At 41.4% G+C, this 19,310-nt stretch overlaps 1 protein-coding gene across 5 annotated transcripts in view; it reads left to right on the plus strand.

The window, feature by feature from the left end:
- The first annotated feature begins 660 nt into the window (after positions 1 to 660).
- LOC117670014 (major histocompatibility complex class I-related protein 1-like) overlaps positions 661 to 19,310 on the plus strand; it is a 37,573-nt gene continuing 18,923 nt past the window's right edge. For 2 of the 5 annotated variants that reach the window (XM_087884524.1, XM_087884523.1), the window contains exons 1-2: positions 11,989 to 12,352; positions 18,295 to 18,570. In XM_087884524.1, the coding sequence (XP_087740650.1) occupies positions 12,286 to 12,352; positions 18,295 to 18,570 (343 nt within the window). In that variant the 5' untranslated portion in view covers positions 11,989 to 12,285. Of the gene's footprint in view, positions 879 to 11,988; positions 12,353 to 18,294; positions 18,641 to 19,310 lie in introns of those variants that run through there. The other 3 variants (XM_087884525.1, XM_087884522.1, XM_087884526.1) reach the window with 3 other exon arrangements.

Genomic DNA, 19,310 nt, shown 5'->3' on the forward strand with positions numbered 1-19,310 from the left:
GGAGCCCGAGGGGTCTGAAAGGTCAAACCAGCCAGTTGTGGGGACTGAGAGTGTGGCATTTTGGGAGGCGAGATTCTCAGAACAGAAGGGGAACAAGTGATCAGAGGTACGGGGCCGAGTCCTGATAGGCCTTCAGAATCAGAGGTAGAGAGGGATTGATCTGGGAGCGCAGTATTTCTAGTCCGGAGGTCGTCCTCCTGTTGTTGCTGGGTCGCCAGTGGATTTGTGGAACTGGTAGTTGAGGCCCTCAAAGGGCTACCAGCTTCCGTGTGAAGGTCCTTGCACTCCGTCCCCGTCCGACAACAAGTGTCCACATTGATCGGCTTCCTCCCAAGAAAGGATAGATGAGTATTATAAAGCATCTCTGAGGGAAGACTCCAAAGTGGGTCAGATGGTTACGAAGACCACATAAAAGCGAGGGGGTCTTGGATGAGCTGAACTTGAGAATCAGGCGTTTGTGGTGGGATGTGCTAGGAAGCCATTCCACAGAAAGCAGCTCATTATTCAGGATGTGAGAATTGGATAAGAGCTCAATGTGTCTAATATGGTTTTACGGTTGGTCCAGTCATATTTGTTAAAGTGAGAATGGGCCCGGTTCAGACATAGGTTGGCGGAGAGCAATTGGAGATTCACTAACGGCGTCGGTCATGAAGGGAGATGGCTATCCATTCGGGACGGGCCCAGTAAATGTCTGATGGTTCTACATGAATGTGATGCTGAGACCGACTTACTAAGGGATTCCACTTTGCCCTCCAGCACTTCAACAGAGGATGTCAAAAGGGTAATAGAATTGGCCAGACGGAGACAGAACTGTTGCAAAAGCCGGATATCCGAGGGCTGAACTGAGTCGGTAGGGGACGGCAAAGCAGTGAAACAGGGTAAGACAGAACTAGCATCTGATGGTGTCAGGCAGTCCAGCAAAGAAGGTGTGTTGCAGAGTGAGGCAGCCAGGGATTCTGATTCTTCCAAAGGAGAGCTGGGCAGAGACTCCAGAGATATTAAATTTTGGAAGAATTCGTCCAAGGAAGTAATTGATATGTTCGGATCTTGGTTCAATTTCATGGTGTCAGTCTTTTTGATCTTAGGCAAGGGGCCCATTGTGTTTTCAAGGGAGGTCTCCACACAAGGGTCCCTCGGGGACAAGGAACGACGACGTTTGTGTGGACTCATATCAGGGCAGCCAGTTGATCTCTTGGTGGAGGATGTTGGATAGTAATAATGCCCAAAGCAGGTTAACGTTCTGATAGTAGATTAAAGCAGTTCCTGGCTTATAGGGTCCCCCAGTTAGAAACAAATTATGTGGGTAAAGCTTCAACGGAGGTCAGCCCATATACATCAAAGCAGTCAGAGCAGTTAAAGCAGCAGCTCGTAGGGAACATTTGCCGAGTTGTTCGCAAGCAGTATGAGTAATGAAGGCAGGGCGCTGGGCCAGGCAATTAGGCCTAACAAGCAAAGATATCAGAAGAATTGCCAAACTGGGCTCGTTGCCAGAGTTGCCGGGAGAGAGTTGGAAAATTAACTGGTATGCAATTTTGCATTAAAACTCCCCTGCCAGAATCGGGGGGTAAAAGCTGAGAGCACAGTTAAAAAACCGCAATAAAAGACAAAATAAAAAACTTAAAAGCCGAGAGGGAGAAGCATATATCCTACCAGTCCTCCATCTTGGATGTTTCCTCCATGCCTGCTGAAAATATTTCAGGACAGAGAGGGGAAGAGGGGACCTCTCACCAGTTCAATGTTGACTCAGCCTTCCATCCTTCCGAGGTCAGTAAAATGAGGACCCAGATTGTTGGGGGCAATATGCTCACTCTGTAAAGCACTTAGAGAGGGCTGTAAAAGCACTGTGAAGTGGTATATAAGTCTAAGTGCTATGGCACTCATGTTAATACCAAATCAATATATGACAGCAACCAGGAATTGAATATAAGACAACGATGTATAAATCACATCAGCATCAGGTGACAATCCCCAAATGTGCTTTTAAAATTCTGCAGTATGGACACTCGGGACAACGAAGGGACCATATGGAAAGTGGAGAGCCCAGACTTGGGGGGTGGGGCTTAGGTTGTGTGGGACTACCAGCCAAGGCTCCCTTACTCGGAGAAGCAAGCGGGGAAGCACCCAAAGTTCCTTTTTCAAGAGGCAGCTGGACTTTCTGGTTTTTCTTTGAAGATGTTTGTTTGTTTATTTATTTATTTATTTATTCGATTTATATGCCGCCCTTCTCCGGGGACTCAGGGCGGCTTACAATGCGTTAAGCAATAGCCTTCATACTTTTGTATATACCTGCTTAGTAGGGCTTTCAGCCCCCCCAAGCGGTGTTCTTTTTATACAAAGACAGCTTATTGCCCCCACAATCCGTGTCTTCATTTTACCTACCTTGGAAGATGGAAGGCTGAGTCAACCTTGAGCCTGGTGAGATTTGAACTCGCAGTAATTGCAGGCAGCTGGCAGCTAAGTGTTACTTAACAGCACTTTAGTCCGTTGCACCACCAAGGCACCATGTTTCACTTATCATCCAAGAAGCTTCTTCAGCTCATGGATGAGAAGTGAAATGTCTTCAAATAAAAACCAGAACGTCCAGTTGTCTCTTGAAAAAACACCTTTGGGACAACCGTGACCTGTATGATTGAGAATCTCCATGGACGTTAAGTGGGGAAGCACTTCCTAAGTTTCTCGGATCGCTAGAGGTGCATTCCCGCTGGGGGGCAAGAATGTCTCCCATCCGTTGCATCACCAGCCCCTTCACTAATTTCCCCAGAAAGCCTTTCAAGAGGATGGGGATTCACTTCCCCACGTTTGCTTGCAAGAAGAGCAGCATCTCACCTTCCTCTTGCCATCTCCATGTGTTTTCTGAGCTTCCAGGAAGCTTGAGATCAGGATGAGAGAACGCTGCTTCATACAAAAACCCCCAACTCACTTCCTACCTCCTCTTTTTTAAAAAAAGACCTCCAGGGCATGCTTCGTATTAGCTCTTCTCCGTGTGTCACAGACAGTTGAGCAGAAACGAACTGTCGAAACTTTGCTCATTTCAGACAGTGGATGAAACTAAATGGTATACTGTTTCTTGCCTAAGCAGGGGGTTGGACTAGAAGACCTCCAAGGTCCCTTCCAACTTTGTTTTTCTCTTTTCTTCTCTTCTTGTCTCTCCCCTCCCCTCTTCTTATTCCTTACAAGTGTCTCTCAATGGGGCAGAGCCCACTGCCTCCCTCCATCTTCCAATTTTCCCAGCACCTTCTCTCCCTCCTTTTTGATATGGAGGGTTATTCCTTCATCTGTGAGTCTAATCCCAAAGGTGCTTTTTCAAGAATCAACTGGACTTCCTTTGTTTTTTCTTCCAAAATGAGTTTTGCTTATCATAAAAGAAGCTTCTTCAGAATCTTTCTTCAGAAGATTCTTCCTATCTTCAAGGAAAAATAAAGTCTAGCTGCTTCTTGAAAAAGCATCTTTAGGATTACCATGACCTGGATAAGGGGTCCCCAACCCCGGCCGTGGCTCAGAACCGGGCCACAGCCCATTTGGAACTGGGTTGCACAAGCGGGCGAGTGCGCACAGCTCCATTTCTGTGAATGGTGAGCACTCGCACAGGAAGCTCCATTTGCATGAGTGGTGGGCACTTGTGCTTGAGCAGGAAGCTCAGCAGCATTCCCCCCAACTCCTCAAAGCCAGAAAGGCTGGAGACCCCTCACCCGGATGACTGAGAATTTCCATAGATCTTTGTGTCCTACTTTTGTCTCCAGGTTCAGGCACCTGGAGTCTGATGTGGAGCTCATAAGATCTCTGAATTTGAGAGATTTTTAGCTTTTCACCTTTTCAGCTTTTCATTTAATAATACAGTATAAACAACTTATCTACGTATGTCTAGGTCCAGAATTTTCAAGCTTTACTTTCCTAGTAAGGAACAGCCTAATTTCTCATTTTCTAATTGACACATCTTAACCATCTTGCTATCAGCATAATTGTCCTTGTGTTCCTTTCTTATCTATGTTAGTGACACTCTGACTTCTGTATAATGGCAAAGCATCAACTTCCCTTCTAAAATGGAATTAATTTTGCCTTTTGAAAAATACTTACTTTAATAATTATCTTCTAACAATGGCAAGGCCTAACCCTAAAGGAACAATTGCCATCTTTCTTTGAGAGCAGAGAGTAATAGATTATGAAAAAATAAAAGCATTCTGAAAAATGATATTATGCTAAGGTCAACCTGTTTCCTCTTTTTTTTTTTTTTCTTTCTTTTTTTTTTTGAGGTCTTCTAGTCCAACGCACTGCTCAGGCAAGAAACCCTATACCATTTCAGACAAATGGTTGTTCAATCTCTTCTTAAAAACATCCAGTGTTGGAGCATTCACAATTTCTGGAGGCAAGTTGTTCCACTGGTTAATTGTTCTAACTGTCAGAAAATTTCTCCTTAGTTCCAGATTGCTTCTCTCTCTCATCCCTTGCTTCTTGCCCTGCCCTCAGGTGCTTTGGAGAATAGCTTGACTCCCAGTTCTCCAAAGCACCTGAAGGCAGGACAAGAAGCAAGGGATGGAAACTAATGTAAGATGTGGACAATACAATATATGAGATAAAGTATTAAATTAAGATAAAACCATAATAAAATGACCACTGCTAGTCCTCAATTTGCAATTCATTTAGTGTCCATTCAAAGTTACAATGGTACTGAAAAAATGACTTATGACCGTTTTTCACATTTATGACCTTTGCAGGATCCCCATGGTCATGTGATCAACATTCAGATGCTTGGCAATTGGTTCATATTTATGAAGCTTGCAGTGTCCTGGGTCATGTGATCAACTTTTGCCACCTTCTGACCAGCAAAGTCAATGGAGAAGTTGTCACTTAACTGCAATGATTCACTTAAAAGTCATGAAAAGGGGCAAAACTTGTTTAACAAATGTCTCACTTAACAGAAATTTTGGACTCAATTGTGGTCGTAAGCTGAGGACCACCTGTATAATATGGTGCCATAAGGTTGCAATAGGACAGATATAATTGAATAGAAGGATAACTCAAAGGAATGGGAGGTGATGATGTCATTGCTCCTGCTTGGAATGAGAGAGAGGGGAGGAAACCTCCGCAGAGAATCTTGGTGGGAGAGCCATTAAACTGTCAGGGAAAGAGAGTCTCTGTCAGAAGGGGAGGCAAGAGCCTGTCAGAGGGAGGAAAGGGGAGCTAGTGGGTTTCTGAAGGGCCCAGGCCTAAGAAAGGTGCCTATTTAGAGCACCACTTTGAGGAGATTGAAGGAGCCACCTTCGTCTCTGAAAGGAACATAATTTTAAAGGAGATTTCGCCCTTAGGCACAACTGTGAACTTGTCACACTCCGTTAAGAGGAGAGAAAAACTTCATTCCGAAGGGAGGTAAAACTCTGAGATTTTTTTTATCCCTACGAGTCAAATGTACGGGGACAGGACGGGACAGGCGAATGACATCACCGCATCTCCTGGAGTAGGAGGGAGGGGAGGAACGCCTGCGCCGAAAATTGGCGGGAAAGCCATTAAAAATCAGCACGACGGAGGGGAGAGAATATTGGGAAAGCCGTTAAAGGGGGAGGGCCTCCGTCAGAGCACGACGGAGGGAGAGTGAATATTGGCGGGAAAGCCGTTAAACGATGGTGGGAGAGAGAGAGAATCTGTCAGAGAACGACGGAGGGAAGGATGATGAAGAGTTTGAGGGAAGAGCCAGAGCCTACAAGGCAGGAAAAGGAGGGACTGTAGAGTTCCTATGCTTAAAACAAATTTACCTTGGTCTCAGTTTAAAAAAAACTGAGAAAATCTGAACAACTTACTTCCTCACAGAGAGTCTGTCACATGCTGCCCAGAGTAGCTTGCTTGTGAGAAAGGCAATTATAAATTATTTAAATTTAAAAACTTGCTAAAACAATAGTAAAAAATAGTAAAAAATACTGGAATTATATGAATAAATACTTTTTAAAATTATAGACTATATTTTTATTTTAATGCATGGCCCAACCTGCAGAATATAAAAGTTGTCCTGCTGATTTCAGTGTTCCTCTATATACATAGTCTTTCTCCTGTCAAAATGTCCCTGCTATCCAACAATTTAAATCTAGAAATGGGAGACAGGAGCACATTTGGTTCCCCCAGGAGATTCTTTCTGCCCCAGTTTTGCCCTCTCTCCCCTGCATGTGGTTGGAGGATGGTGGCTCAGATACTTTGGGAAAAATGCAAAGAAGAGCAACTAAAGGCCTGGAGACTAAAACATGAAGAATGTATGGAATTCGGTTTGGCTAGTCTAGAGAAAAGAAGGGCTAGGGCAGGGGTGGGCTGCCCCCGGTTCGCACCGGTTCTATAGAACCAGTAGTAAAACCAGTGGGAGGCCCCGCCCACTGCTCCCGAGGTCACCAAAATGCTTCTGTGCATGTGCAGAAGAGCACACATGCACATGACGAAAGTGCGCGCATGCACATGGCCCCGTTGCGAACCGGTAGTAAAGGTAAGTAGAACCCACCCCTGGGCTAGGAATGGTATGATAGGAGTATTCCAGTATTTGAGAGGCTGCCATAAAGAGGAGAGAGTCAATTTGTTTTCCAAAGCACTAAAGGGCAGGACAAGGAACAATGGATGGAAACTAATCAATGAGAGAAGCAACCTGGAATTAAGGAGAAACTTCCTAACAGTGAGAACAATTAAGCAGTGAAACAGAAGTTGCCTTCAGAAGTTATGGGTGCTTCATCACTGGAGGTTTTAAGACTTGTCTGAAATGGTATAGGATCTGCTTGAGCAGGGGCTAGACTAGAAGACAAAGTCCCTTCCATCTCTATTCTGATTGATACCCAGATTCCCTTGGAGATAGCAAACCCTGATTGAAGTTCAATTGTAACCAGCATATAATGTAATTGCATACATTGGCTGCCTTTCTGATGAACAAATCAGGATAATTTGCTGTTCCTAGTCTGCTAGAGAAAAAGAGGGGTTAATTATAAGAAATATCAGTTCTGCAATCATACACAGAAAAGAGGAAACAACAAGAATGTCTGAAAGAGTTATTAAGCAAATATGTTTTCTAGAGAAAGAAGAAAGGGAAAAAAAGGAAATGAAAGAATCCTTCTCGCGTACAGTTAAGTTACATCTTCAAAAAGATTAAGCAGTATCAGACCTGATGAATACTTGGATGGGAGACTTCGAAGAAATCCCAAGACTATAGGCAAGCATGTGAAGTTGGAAGTGCATCCCAGAAAAAGGCAAGAACAAAACCCAGGTACATGTCCAGGTGGTCTAGCTCAACTTAGTGGAAAATTTACCTTATGTTTATTTGACAGTGTTCATCAGTTGCCCACCATAAAATGGTGGGAAGTGGTACTTTTAGCATTCTGAAAACATAATCAGAAAGGAGAAGCTGCAAAATGGGCTCTCCAAATAGGTTTCTAACTCCAGCTAAACTTTCAATCCTTTCATCTGATGTACATACACATCAATTGCTAATCAGAATGGGAATCAGCATAGAGCTGGAAGGGACCTTGGAGGTCTTCTAGTCCAGCCCCCCGCTCAAGCAGGAGACCCTATACCATAGGGGTGTCTAACTGGTGGCCCATGGGCCGGATGCGTCACATGCAGGCCACGCCCACCCCAGCTCCACAAAGGCAAAAACATGATATGTCATATGACATCAACATGACACGGCGAGTTTGACACCCGTGCTATACAATTTCAGACAAGTGGTTTCAAGTTTATTTTTAAAAGCCTCCAGTTCTGGTTACTTTTGAAGCACAACTCTGATCCAAGCCATTTCTGGCTTCCTCCTTCCCAGCCTAGAGCCTCAGTAGGCTAAGTGACTGTCTCTCCTTCCACTCCCCCTCAGCTGGCTATTCCCCCCTCCACCTCTGCCCTTTTGGCCACCCTGCACTCTACCTTGTAGGAAGTAAGTAGCCCCAGAACTCCAGGTTTCTTAGTCTACTGTGGCTCAGGCTACATTGGCCAGCAACGGGAGCAAGAAGACAGCAAACGTCAGGGCAGCAGGGGCCACAGAATGCAGAAGGCCAAAAATGACATAGATGGGGGTGGAGATACATCAGTGAGGGGAATTGAAGCACCCCTGTGGTTGTGAGTGAGGGCAGATTATAAAATACCTGAATTTTTATCTTGTAACTAGGGATACTGCAATGGCTATAACTTTGGGCATAGGTTGTTAAAAGAAAACATAACATAATTCAGTAGAATTCTTTGTCTGTGGAGATTCTCAGTCATCCAGGTCATGGTTGACCCAAAGATGCTTTTTCAAAAGGCAACTGGACTTTCTATTTTTATTTTTATTTTTTTGGAAGAGGTTTCGCTTCTCATCTAAGAAGCTTCTTCAGTTCAGAATATCTTCAAGGAAAAACAAAGTCCAGTTGCCTTTTGAAAAAGCACCTTTGGGATGTCTGTACCTTTCTACTCCTGCAGACTATATTTCCTCTTAATAAATCTGTATACTGTTTCCTATATTGCCTTTAGTTTTTAAAATTTAACTCTGTTTTGACCATGTATATATAACTTAGCACCCCCACTTCCCTTGCCAAACACAAGCACTTTGGCCTTTGATACATTAATTTTCAGACTCATACTCCCTAGTTCTATCGTACAATCTATATAATATTTGCTAAAAATAATTTTCGCTGAAAATAATTTGGATTCTCTTCCAACAACATAGCTTCAGCTGCATGTGGAAGTACACATACATTCGAGTCTCCATCCAACACTTCTCTTATGCCATGGCAAGCATTCCTTATACATCTACCCACAGATACGTTAAAGAATGAAGGAGGATATCACGCACCCTTGTTTTACTTCCTGCTCAGGGTTGGACTATTTTATAAACCTTTAATTTTTCATCGTGTATATTTTCATATCTTCAAATACCTTCATTAGTTACTTTCAGCAACTAATTTTCAACTTCAATTCAATTTCAAATAATTCAAGCTTTCAGCAATTTTCAACTCATTCGCAAACTGCATTTTATAATTTAAGTCGATTTATTCCAAAATTGCTTTTCCAAAAAGCAATTGGACTTTCTTGTTTTTTTCGAACTGAAGAAGCTTTTTGGATGAGAAGCAAAATGTTTTCAAGGAAAAAAACCAAGAAAGTCTAGTTGCCTTTTGAAAAAGGACCTTGGGACAACCATGACCTGGATAATTGAGAACCTCCATAGACAAGTCTAGTTATCATATATTTCTTCAACCAACAAATAATCTTACTTTCTGTTGAGAAATCACTTTTGATGGGGACTATGAAACCAACCATGTTGCCACAATGAAATAAGGTGGATAATATAGCAGAAAAAAATTAGGAAGAATTGCCTTTTTGGTGGGCTTGGGGATAGAACGTGATGCTGCTTATCCCTCCCTTGAGAAATGGATGGCAGCCTGTGCTCAGGCTGGGGCAACCTGATTAGGTCTGTCTGCTCTAAGGATGTACATGCAGAGTACCTCAGAGTACATGCAGGATTCAGGAAAAAAAAATCAAAAATAAAATAATGTTACTAAGGCTGAGTTTTGCAGCATAATCGCTTTCCATTTAATTGATTCTTCATAAAAGAATCAGTAAAATAGAAAGATAGGAGCGGAACAAAGGAAACATGGCTTTCTGAGTAAACCACAATTGGGTGGTTTCACAGAAGACAAAACCAATGAAACCATGGTTCTGGGCAGTGTCGTCTACAGGTGTCTAACTCATGGCAGAGTGGCAAAGCAGAGAAAGGCCCATTTCCTTCAGAGACAATTGTTCTGGTGCTTAAGAAATGGTGGTGAGTTTGGAAGCTGAAATTGCCATCAGGGTTCTAAGCCTTTGTTTATATGGTTTAATTCCAGATGCCTTAATTCTCAGATCCTCCCCAGACTTTCTGAAAGGAAGGTGGTGAATGCCATTCATTTCTTCTCCTGGCAAAATGGTAGCACCAAGCAGGAAGGCATAGGTATTACATGAAGGCTCAGACCAGGGAGCTTATGGGGAGGTTCAATTTCCCATCTTCAGAACTCACAGGGTAACCTGGTTTTTAACCTTCTTACCTCACAGGTAAGGTGAGGTTGTTGTGGGGGTAAAGTGGGAGCTGGGAAGAGCCACAGGCAACACGATCAGCCCCTTGGAGGGATGGCTAGAATGCTAACAGAATAGAATAATTTTGTCACTTTGAATGTACACTAATCGGCATACATTAAAGTGAAATTTCATTGCATACAGCTCTCAAAGGGTCACCACCTCCAATATACACTACATAATGTAACAGAATAAATAAATAAATGGTGCAACCTAGCAACATACAGGTAAAAATTGTGTTGTGTACATATTTTTCTGTTTGTGCTGAGTACCACCATCATGGTTAAGCAGTAAAACCTTCCCCTGTTTCAAGTTGCGAAAGCTGTGGTTTTCCCAGGAAGCAGTTCAGAGATTTAGCTCCTGTGGGGAGGGCAATTTCCTTGTAATGTGGAAACATCTGAGGCCTTGACTCTTGCTTCAGGCGGATAGGCACTGTGATTGAATGAATACTGCCCACTTAAGTTGCTGCACTCCAAGAGCCCTGTGGGCCTTTCAATAGCCTTGGCGGGTGAGCCACTGTTCAGCCAGAAAGCTAGCATGGATGGAAAAGGAACCACACTGTCCCTTCCTGCAGGTTTATAGTCTGAATGTCAAGACACGGGAGGAAAGATGGTCCCCTACAAAAAAAAAAACATAATGTGTTAATCTTTGATATGTTTCAAGTCTCTTGGGTTATTCCCTTTTTTATGTGTAGGTGTTCAGATGCCAACTGTGTTGCTTGTTGCTCTTCTAAAAATAAACATTTGCCTTTCTTTCTCTTCTTTTTCCTGGTATAACTGAAGTCCTTCCTTACTGCTTGTGTGTGGAGTTTTTTCACCTGTCATTTTCTGCCTTCATAAATGTGTCGAAATTGTTTTGGAAGAAAGCCTTCTCCAGGACTCGGTTGCAACTGTCCTGATAGGTAGGCTGGCATTGTTACCTCTCATCTTTTATGCAGAGATGCTGTGAGGCTGGTAGACAGTGGTTCAGGCTTGCTGGAATTAATAATTATAATAATGTATTACGTTTACCAACAAAGGAGAATATTTGTAGCTCAGAGTTGAAATGAGTCCTTGGTGTTCTCTGAGCTTGCTTGTTTTTTTGCAGGCATTTCATTACCAAATCTGGGTAACATCATCACTGCTTCCCCTAGCACTGATGATGTTACCTAGCTTGGGTATTGAAATGTCTGCAAGAAAACAAGCAAGCTCAGAGAGCACCAAGGACCCCTCACTTATTACTTTTATATTCTGCCAGTGGCTCTGGGTGGTTTAAAATTGTTTAAATATTTTAAAACAGAACAGAATAAGGGACCTTGGAGGTCTTACAGTCCAACCTCCTGCTCAGGCAATGGCTGTCCAACCACTTCTTAAAAACATAGTGTTGGAGTTTTTACAACTTCTGGAAGCAAGTTGTTCCACTGATTCATTGTTTTAACTGTGAGGAAATTTCTCCTTAGTTCTAGGTTGCTTCTCTCCTTGATTAGTTTCCATCCATTACTTCTTCTCCTGCCTTCAGGTGCTTTGGAAAATAGCTTGTCTCCCTCTTCTTTGTGGCAGCCCCTGAGATATCAGAAGACTGCTATCATGTCACCCCTAATCCTTCTTTTCATTAAACTAGACATACACAATTCCAGCAACCATTCTTTGTATGTTTTAGCCTCCAGTCCCCCAATCATCTTTGTTGAACGATTAAGAGTAAACCAGCGCAAGGCGAAGAGTGATAACAAAGAAAATCCAGAGGGGAACAGAAAGGAAGAAAGGGACATAATTCATCCTCTTCAGAGATCTGGATGAAGAGACAGGTCTTTAAAACACCAAGAGGATGGGAGCCATTTGAATCTTGGATGGGTGCGTGAGAAATCCTTTGTGGCAGAGATTCGAACTGGGATCTTTCAGCCCCTCCCCCCCCTACTGGAAATCTCTCCATATAGTTGGAAGAAAAATCCTAATGTCCTTTGTCGGACTTCCTTTCAAGGAGATATACACTGATATGACGCGCCATCTGTACCTGGTAAAGGTGGGTTTCAACCCCGCTTTCTCGGTGATAAGTAGCCGATTTAAAGGAGAAAAAAAGACTTTCTCCCATCCAGGAGAAACACGCCCATCAATTGATGACTCATAGAAACATTTTGTCTACTTGCCAAACCATTCCTTCTTCCTCGCCCAAGTTGGGGCACATGCGCGGCGGAGTTGGCTTCCGCGAATTTGCCCGGCTCCCCAGTCGAGAAATTTGGAGCGCAAAGAAAGCTGCTTCGCGCAGAGGAGCGCGATGGGGCAGCTTCAGTGGCGGCTCTGGCTGGTGGGGGCAGCTGCTTTCCTGCTGGGAAACGCTTCTGGTGAGTAGCTGCTAAACCACGAAGGCACGGAGTCCCGTCTAAGGGTCCCGTGCAACGCGAGCCAGGAACCTTCTCTCCCCCTACAATGGTTGAGCTGATTTTGGAAGCATTCCTTGGCAGGGCCCTCTTCCTTTTCTTCTGTAATCCCGATCGTGCAAAACCCACGAGCCTCCTTGAGAAGCAAAAGGAAAACTATCCTCCTTTCCTTAAAAATCACAGCCCGGTAAGGGTTCTTATCGTGTAATCCCACTGACCTGTTTTTCAGGTATTAGAATTAGAATCAGAATCAGAATAGAAGGGACCTTAGAGGTGTTCTAGTCCACCCCCCTGCTTAAGTAGGAGACCTATACCATTTCAGACAAGTGACTGTCCAGTCTCTTCTTAAAACCCTCCAGTGATAAAGCACCCACAATGTCTGAAGGCAATCTGTTCCACATGTTAATTGTCCTCACTGTTAGGAAGTTTCTCCTAAATTACAGGTTGCTTTTCTCCTTGAGTAGTTTCCATCCATTTATTTATTTATTTATTTATTTGTTTAAATTTCTATACCGCCCTTCTCCAAATAGGACTCAGGGCGGTGCACAGCCTAAATAAAAACAAAGCATACAAAATTTTAAAAAACAGTATTAAAATAATTAGATATTCTGGCCGTAAATTAAAACAACCCAATTTAAAACCAATTTAAAATTTAGCTCAAGCCAGCCCAGCTAGTTTCTTGTCCTGCCTTTTAGTGCTTTGGGAAATAAATTGATTCCCCCTTCCTCTTTGGGGCAGCCTCTCTCAAATACTGAAATATTGCTATTATGTCCCCCTAGTCCTTCTTTTCTCTAGACTAGCCAAAGCCTAAATTCTAAATAGGCATACAAATTAAAGGGAAATAAATGTTCCATAATTTCCTAAATAGCTCAATTCCCCAGCAAATGTAATCCTGTCTCATTCGCTATGTAATCATGGAGTTGTACTTTCTTGGAAACTCTTTTCCTCTTTCTCCTTCTGCTACCAAAGCAAATTAGACAGGAGTGGGCAACTTTGCAGGGTCAAGGGCACATTTAATAGAAACGAGACGGATGATAAAGTTTACACAGCGAGTGAGACAGGATTACAGTTGCAGGAGGAATTGAGTTATTTAGGAAATTTACCTTTTTTCTCCCTTTAATTTGTATGCCTATTTAATATTTACAAGATAGTTTTTGTTCATGTTGCACCTCACAGTATTGGAAAGGAAGCTATCTGTCTTTTAATGAGAAGTTGCTCTGAGGGCTATAAAAAGATTTGGGGGACAGCGAGTTGCAGTTTTCTGCAATTGTAGAACTTCCAGAGAGTTTATTTGTTCATTTTAAAACGTTTCTCTACCTGTCCATCTTTCAATCAACTATTCCTTATTTAGATTCCACCTTTGATGCTTCTCCACTGATCATCTCCATGTCTTCCCTTTACTTTCTGCTGCTCTGGAATGATAGGGTGCCTTCTTACAAATAACCATCTGCCAAACTGCTGATGTTAATATTCTTTAATATTAATAAGTTAATACTGAGACCCAATCTGATCTAGGGGTTAAAGTTCCAGGCTAAAAACAATAGGACCGTGAGTTCCATTCCCTCCTTTGGCATGAAAACTGTTTGTGTGACTTTAGGATGCCACTCTTTCTCAGCCCACATCAATTCACAAGGTTGTTGTTCTGTTTGCCACTTGGAATTAGTGGCAAGTAACTTGCCACTAACTCCAAATCATGTTTGCCACTTGGAGTTATTTTTAATAAAGTGGGAATATAAATAAATAAAGTTATTTCACATGCTGCTTTTTTTTTTGGCTGGATCTGAAGGCAACAACAAGCATTTCTCTGGAAAAGCTTAGGACATAATTTTCCATTTCTCTTCAGTGAATCATTTTCTTCTGGGAAGTTGGAACAAAGATCAAGCAATTCCTGCTTCATATAACTCTGTAGCTTGTTCAGATATGTGTGTGGGATTTTTTTTGTCAAGCAGTAGGAGACTGAAGATATTTGGTACTCTGCTTTTTTCCTTTACAGATAGTCCTCAACTTATGACCATAATTGAGCCCAACATTTTTGTGAAGCATTTGTTAAGTGAAACATTTGTTAAATGAATTTTGTTCCATTATATAACTGTTTATGCCATGGTTGTTCAGAGAATCACTGCAGTTGTTAAGTTAGTAACATGGTTGTTAAGTGAATCTGGCTTCTCTGTTGATTTTGCTCATCAGAAGGTTGTGAAAAAGTGATCACATGACCCAGGGATGTTGCAACTGTCATAAATGTGAGCCAGTTGCCAAGTATCTGAATTTTGATCACATGATCATGGGGGATGTTGCAATGGTTGTAAGTGTGAAAAATTGTCATAAGTCACTTTTCTCAGTGCTGTTGTAACTTTGGACGGTCACTAAATGAACTGTTGTAAGTTGAGGATTACCTGTATTTTATATTAGCAAAAGTTCCATTGTTTAATGCCATGCTGGAAAGCAGAGAAGAAGGATAGGGTGACATTTGATGTGAGTTTGCCAAGTTGTGGGGAGGAAGAACTCATTTCCAAGGCCCTGTGAATCTTTTTCCTTCTACCTTTTTTTTTTTTATTGAAAAAGTTTTAAAACAAACAAAATTTCCCCTCAACCCCCCCTCCCAACCCCCCCTCCCCCTCCCCGACTTCCCAGAGCAGAACACAAGGTATTTCTATTGACCTTTAACAATAAGCTAAATTGCATAACCAATCATTAAACTAACACCCCTAAAAAAAAAATTTCTTAACCCCCATATATAAAATCCTATTTCTTAAACATAATACTTCTAATATCACTTATATAGCGCTTATACAAATAAAAGAAATCATTCATAAGCTATTTGATATTTTTTGGTCTGATACTTATTTTGTATATAATCAATCCATCTTCTCCAGTCCTGTATATACCTTTCTTGTGTGTGATCCTTCAGATATGCTGAAATTTTAGCCATTTCAGCTAAATTAGTTACTTTCAATATCCAATCATCAATAGTAGGCAAAAAGTCCTTCTTCCAGTGTTGTGCTACCAACAATCTTGCTGCTGTTATCAAGTTCAAAATCAATTTAGTCTCTGCAACTGAACAGTCTGTAGTTATACCCAGTAAGAACAACTGTGGAGTAAATTTCAGTCTCTTTTTAAGAATATTCTGCATCACCCACCAAATCTTTATCCAAAATGCTTTGATTTTTCTACAAGTCCACCATATATGATAATAAGTTGCATCATCACAGTCACATCTCCAACATTTAGCTTGCACATTAGGATACATACATGATAATTTTTTGGGATCTAAATGCCATCTATAAAACATTTTATAAAAATTTTCTCTTAAATTTTGTGCTTGTGTAAATTTCACATTTCTAATCCAAATCTTTTCTCAAGTCTCCATCATTACTGGCTCTTGAAAATTTTGTGCCCATTTAATCATACAGTCTTTAACCAATTCGGTCTCAGAATCTATTTCCAATAAAGCATTATACAACCTTTTAATATGCATTTGTTTTTGATCTCTAATTTGTTTTACCAAATTCTCCTCATTTTGCACAAAGCCAGTTTTTTGATCTTCCTTCCATCTAGCTTGAAGTTGACCGTACTGGAACCATGTATAAATTATACCTTCTTCTCTCAGTGTATCTAAAGATTTCAATTACATTACCCCCCTTTCCATAATAAGAAGCTCTTTATAGGTAATCACCTCTTGTTTTTGTTCTATACTTATATTTTCTATTGCATGTCTAGGATTTGCCCATACAGGTATCTTATAATTTAACTTATATTGATATTTTTTCCAAACCCTCAACAAAGCATTTCTTAATATATGAGCCTTAAATACTTTATCCACTTTTTTGTCATATAACAAATAGGCATGCCATCCATATAACAAATCATAACCTTCTAAATTCAAAATTCTCCCCTCAGTTAAATTAAACCAATCACTAATTTGTGATAAAACCGCTGCTTCATAATATAATCTTAGGCATTTTAATCTGGGTCCTCATTTTACCTACCTCGGAAGGATGGAAGACTGAGTCAACCTTAAATAAAATAAAAGTGAAAGTCAGATTTTGGGATAGGAAGAACAATATTCATTAAATCAGTCCCATTTCTATGACAAGCTTGAGTGCGCCCCAAGGTTATAATTTCAGCAATGGCTTGGATAAATGGTAAAACATTTTGGGATGGTGTATGGGGTAAATAAAGCCATTCAATACAATATACTTTTTGCGCTTCTAAAACAGCCAATACTCCCAAAGGCAGCTTATTACTAGGGAATATTAAAAGAGCTAATTGACAATATTTATAAGGGATATGATCCACAAACTGAGTACTCAAGATGTCATTAAGTTGCTCAACTGTAGCAAGTACTGCAGGCGAAACTATAATGAGGTCTCCAGGCTGTTTTCCTTTTGTCAATAAATCAAATAACGGACTAAGTAAATGTGTAGGCAGGGAAAAATACAGGCGAACCCAATTGATGTGCCCAGCAATTGTTGCAAATTAACCAATGAAATAACTTTGGGTAAGCTCAAACAAGGAAAAGCCAGAGCAGAATAAGATTGCAACTTTTTATGTCCTAAATACAGATAAGGAGAATGCAGCTGTATTTTTTCCAGGGCAATTTGCAATCCATAGACACATAAATCATTTTGTATTTCGGAAAGCCAGTTAGATTGTATTTTTGGCGCTCCAATTAAAATGTCATCCATATAATGATATACCAAAGCTAATAGATGACGTTTGTGAAAAGGGGCTAGTGCCTCAGCAACATAAAATTGACATAATTCAACATTCCCTGTGGTAAAACCATCCAGTGATAACATTTATTGGGTTCTGAATGGTTCACCGCAGGCACCGTAAATGCAAACTTTTCCTGATCAGAGGGGCATAAAAGAATAGAAAAGAAACAATCCTTTAAATCGATTACCATCACCTCTTGATCTTGGGGAATCAAATTAGGATTTGGCGTCCTGCACTGCAAGGAGCCCATAGGTTGAATACATGCATTCACGGCTCTGAGATCATGCAAAAAATGCAACTTGCCACTCGCCCCCCTTAAGATGCCATCACCCTGATGGTGAAGGCAAGGTGAGATAATACGGACCAGAGCCAGAATGAGATCATAAAGGCATGCAAGATACATAGGCATCTGAAGCGCGGCAGTGTGCTGCACACAGCCTGATACCATGACCTTTAACCTCTACAGTGTTGAATAAGTTTGCTACCTTATTTCTAAAAAGAATAGAAGTGGGATATTAGTAAACAAAGAAACAAAAAGCTCCTTCGAATTGGAATAAGGGACATTGCTACCCCTCCCCCCATGCACTATTGCCATTTACAACTATATTAGAAAATGTTCAAATAGGACACAGAGGATCCCCCTCTTCACCTCACCAGTATAGGGGAATATCATTACCTTAACAATGAAATCAATTAGATTGTATTTCAGCACCTAAATCAAACTTGTGTCCCTCACCTCAACTCTTAGTGATGTATCTGAATTCTGCAATCTCCACTGAGCTGGAATTTGTTTAAGGCAGGAAGATTAAATAGAAAAAGAAAAATGCCATTTGACTGCATTTTGATTTGGCAAGAAAGAAAGATTGCAGCCATGGCTGATTTCAAGTGAATTTGAAAGAACCAGAAACAGCTGTATCTTATTTATGAATGCTTCATTGAATTGGGCAAGCAGAGAGAAGAAAAAATCTGCCTTGCTGTATCTTTCAAATGAATGTAAATTTCTGGCCAAACTTCAACTTTATTTAAAATGTTAAACTGATTTTTGTCTTTTAACTTTTTGAGACTAAATGCGAAGAACATGAAGCTCTTTTGCAGGGGATAGTGATAAGTGAGCAAATACAGTTACGTTTGTCTTTGGAAGTCTCCTGGCTATCAGTCCTCTAATTTTGTTCTTGTTTCCTCTCTTGCAGACACTGCCTCCTCTTCACATTCTCTGCTCCACTTTCGCCATGCTATGCTCCTTGAGGGGCGGCCACAATTCGCTGAGGTGACCTACTTGGACAGCCAGCCTATCCAATATTATGACAGCAACAGACAAAGAATGAGACCTTTAACGCCATGGATTAATCAAATGATTGGTAGAGAATACTGGGCCTTGGAATCATTTTGGATGACACATACTATGCAGCATTTCCTTAAAAAAGTGCAACATTTATCGGTTCCACAGAAACACAACCAGAGCAATGGTGAGAAGACAAAACAGCAGTATTGATTCCTCTCCCCCACATTAAATGAAAAACCCAGTGGAGATCAGAGGTGAAATTCATTTTTTTATCCCTACCGGTTCTGTGGACAGGGCTTGGTGGGCATGGCAGGGGAAGGATATTGCAAAATCCCCATTCCCACCCCACTCTGGGGCCAGCCAGAGGTGGTATTTGCCGGTTCTCTGAACTACTCAAAATTTCCGCTACCGGTTCGGATTTTACCCCTGGTGGAGATATTTGTTGTGTGGGTAATTTATGAGCCTCAGTGGTGCAGTGGACTAAAGTGCTGTTATGTAGCACTTAGCTGACAGCTGCCTGCAATTAGTGCGAGTTCAAATCTCACCAGGCTCAAGGTTGACTCAGCCTTCCATCCTTCCAAAGTAGGTAAACTGAGGACCCAGATTGTTGGGGGCAATAAGCTGACTTTGTAAAAACACCACTTAGGAGGGGCCGAAAGCCCTAATACGCAGGTATATACAAAAGAATAAAGGCTATTGCTATAATGCATTGTAAGCCGCCCTGAGTCTTCGGAGAAGGGCGGCATATAAATTGAATTAATAAATAATAAATAATAATAAATGGGTCTGGTTGGAAAAAATGGCTGATGCCAAATTGAATACATTATCTGGACCCCTTCCAGTCAAGATTTAGGTCTGGGCATGGGACTAAAATAGCATTCATCACACTTTTGGATAACTTCTGATGGGCTCATGATAAGGATA

The sequence above is a fragment of the Pantherophis guttatus genome, chromosome 2 (assembly GCF_059756535.1).
Source record: "Pantherophis guttatus breed Tessera chromosome 2, ASM5975653v1, whole genome shotgun sequence".
Classification (NCBI taxonomy): Eukaryota; Metazoa; Chordata; class Lepidosauria; order Squamata; family Colubridae; genus Pantherophis; species Pantherophis guttatus.